This window comes from Triticum dicoccoides, unplaced genomic scaffold, assembly GCF_002162155.2.
Source record: "Triticum dicoccoides isolate Atlit2015 ecotype Zavitan unplaced genomic scaffold, WEW_v2.0 scaffold213151, whole genome shotgun sequence".
Taxonomy (NCBI): domain Eukaryota; kingdom Viridiplantae; phylum Streptophyta; class Magnoliopsida; order Poales; family Poaceae; genus Triticum; species Triticum dicoccoides.
This window is the reverse complement of record NW_021239033.1, coordinates 1,171-3,696: the sequence shown is the minus strand read 5'-3', so window position 1 is coordinate 3,696 and position 2,526 is coordinate 1,171. Positions and strand designations below refer to the sequence as shown.

At 48.2% G+C, this 2,526-nt stretch overlaps 1 protein-coding gene across 1 annotated transcript; it reads right to left on the bottom strand.

Moving 5' to 3' along the window:
• Window positions 1-534: 534 nt before the first annotated feature.
• On the bottom strand, window positions 535-2,241 carry LOC119345187 (chaperone protein DnaJ-like). The gene is made up of 5 exons (XM_037615362.1): window positions 1,801-2,241; window positions 1,554-1,644; window positions 1,288-1,361; window positions 1,117-1,173; window positions 535-1,011 (listed from the first exon to the last, which is right to left on the bottom strand). Exons 1-5 carry the CDS (start codon window positions 1,912-1,914, stop codon window positions 874-876), a joined length of 474 nt encoding a protein of 157 aa, XP_037471259.1. The 5' UTR covers window positions 1,915-2,241; the 3' UTR covers window positions 535-873.
• Window positions 2,242-2,526: the final 285 nt, after the last annotated feature.

Sequence of the window (2,526 nt, the reverse complement as noted above, 5' to 3'; positions counted from 1 at the left end):
TTTTTTTTAGTGCTGTTAAATGTTTTGAAAAAACATTTTTTGGCAAATACCTATACATATTCTCAACATGTATGCAAAGTTTAATTTGATAATTTGTATGTTGATAGAATTTTGTATACTTTTTACTCCCTCTCTCTCAGTTTACAGGACGTGCGCGTACCACTAGGTTGTCAATTTGACCAACCTAATACAAGCCATATATTATAAAAAATATACCAATATAAACTTCAGATGTTCTATTTTCAAATTGTCTAATTTTTGTGTTATATAATTTATATTAGGTGATAAAATTGACAACCTAGGTATATGCATAGGACTTGTAAACTGAAACGGAGGAAGTAGCATAATTTAGGTGTATAAGAAACAATATTGTTGGTAAACATAAAGGGCCACCTGAGCCCCGGTCTCCGGACCTAGTTCTGGCAAGTGGACTCAGGTATCAAAAGTATATTCTGAGCAGAGCCCAATTGGAATAATTGCTTATATTATTTTTAAGAAAAGATGACAGAAAAGTGTATTCTGAGCAGAGCCCAATTGGAATAATTGCTTATATTATTTTTAAGAAAAGATGACAGAAATGTTATTCAATTCACGCAAAGCAGTAGCACAAATCACAAAGTGGAAAAGTCCACGCGATGGCGAGAGGTGCCATCCCCATGCCACCTTAAATAAATACTTCTTAGTGACTAGGCTATGCTGAAGATTCAACATTAATCCGGGTGGTTGCCTCTCTTCGCCTCCGTGGAGATGCTCTTGATCACAGTCATCTGTCGTGGATGAAATTAGCCAGCTGCAGCTCCACGTACGAAGATCATTTCTTTTAGAAACAACACGACGGTCTCCACGTGCGAAGATCATTCATCTTGGGAGCTACTACTTCTTGCCGGCAGTTATCTTGGACGACGACGATGAGGACTTGGAGGAGCGCGCGTAGGCGTAGGCGTCCGGTTTGAGGAACAGCTCCTCGAACTGCTTGTGCAGGTCCTCCAGGCTCTCGCTCTCGCCGTCTTCCTGCATGGCATGGCATGGCATGGTGGTGAACAATAAATAAGTAGCGCTCTGCTGGGTAAAAACCTCCATGATATGATATCAATAAGCAGAGCAGCGGTCCCGTACGTGTGGAGGTGTGTGGTTCATGGCCTCCAGGATGTCTCCCAATATTTCTCCTGCACCCTGCGTAATTGATGAAAATCTCACCGGCAATATAATGGAGCTAGGGACGGACGTCGGTATATTATAGTAGTATATATATAAGGACTGTTGAAGGAAGAAGAGACATAAACACACCTCGTCATCGCCATCGCCATCGCTGTCGTAGGCTCCAACGTCGTAGAGGATACGCTTGTTGGGGTCCGACAGAACTGCATGCATGTTCATCAAACCACGTCACCCTCTCTCTACGCTCTCGCCGTCTCTTTCTCGTGGGTACGTGCATAAAATACATAGAGCCACAAGGGAACACGTATACTGCAGCAAAGCCTCGCATTTTATACGGGAAGAAGCTCAACGTTGGAATTGAACAGACGTCCAGAGGAAGAGGGAGATGAACTTACCAGCGTATGCTGCCTGGATCTTCTGGAACCTGGCCTTGGCGGCCTCCGAGCCGCCGGAGCTGCCGCTGCCGCACTTGTCCGGGTGCCATTTCTGTAACCCAGCACATTTATTTATCCAATTTAACCCGACAGTACGTCAAACAGAGGAGCCAAAAAACAGAGAAAAAAATATCATCTAGCATAGCAGAACAGAGGAGAGCAGAGCATATATAGGAGAGCAGAGGAGGAAAGAAGTCGACGAACGGACCATGGCCAGCTTCCTGTAGGCGCTGCGCAGCTCCGCGTCGGAGCAGTTGCTCGCAACGCCGAGCACGGCGTACAGGCCAACGCCGGCATCGCTCTTCTCTCCGCAGCCGGCCATTGCAAACCCTGGATGCTCAGTGCCTGCTTGTGTTGTGTGGGTGTGCCTCTCTCTCTCTCTCTCTCTCGCGCGGTTGCCTGCTGCAGCTAGCGCATGGCGGCTATCTTATAGGCACGACGAGGCAAGGGTGGCAGGTCGCCGACGGCGGGGGCCGGGGGGATGTATGTCTGTGTCTATGTCACCGTCCCGTCCGCCTCCTCACTTGCACCAGCAACCGAGCAGCAACTTGTGCTAGCCTAAGCTAGCCGCAGCTACAGTACCTCCGCCCCCCCGATATTTTCATCCGATGGCCTGGCCGATGGATGTGTGGCCTCGCTTACATCGGCATCGGCATCACTGCATCACCATGTGGCCATTGCTGTTTGTGGCTGTGGTGCGGTTGCTGTCGAGGAGCATCGAATGGTTCTATCTGGTGGGGGGACACCTGTTGCCGACTGGTTCGTCACTGCAGCTCAGTGATTTACTCAGGTGAGTGAGAGCGAGTGAGTGAGTGACCCGGTCCTAATTTGGGAACATGTAGCTGGCCCTCTTATGGAAAGAAGAATAAGATGGTAGTAGTATTTAAATTAGGTGAGCGGGGCGGGCACAAGTCAACGATGTCGGCATGGGGAT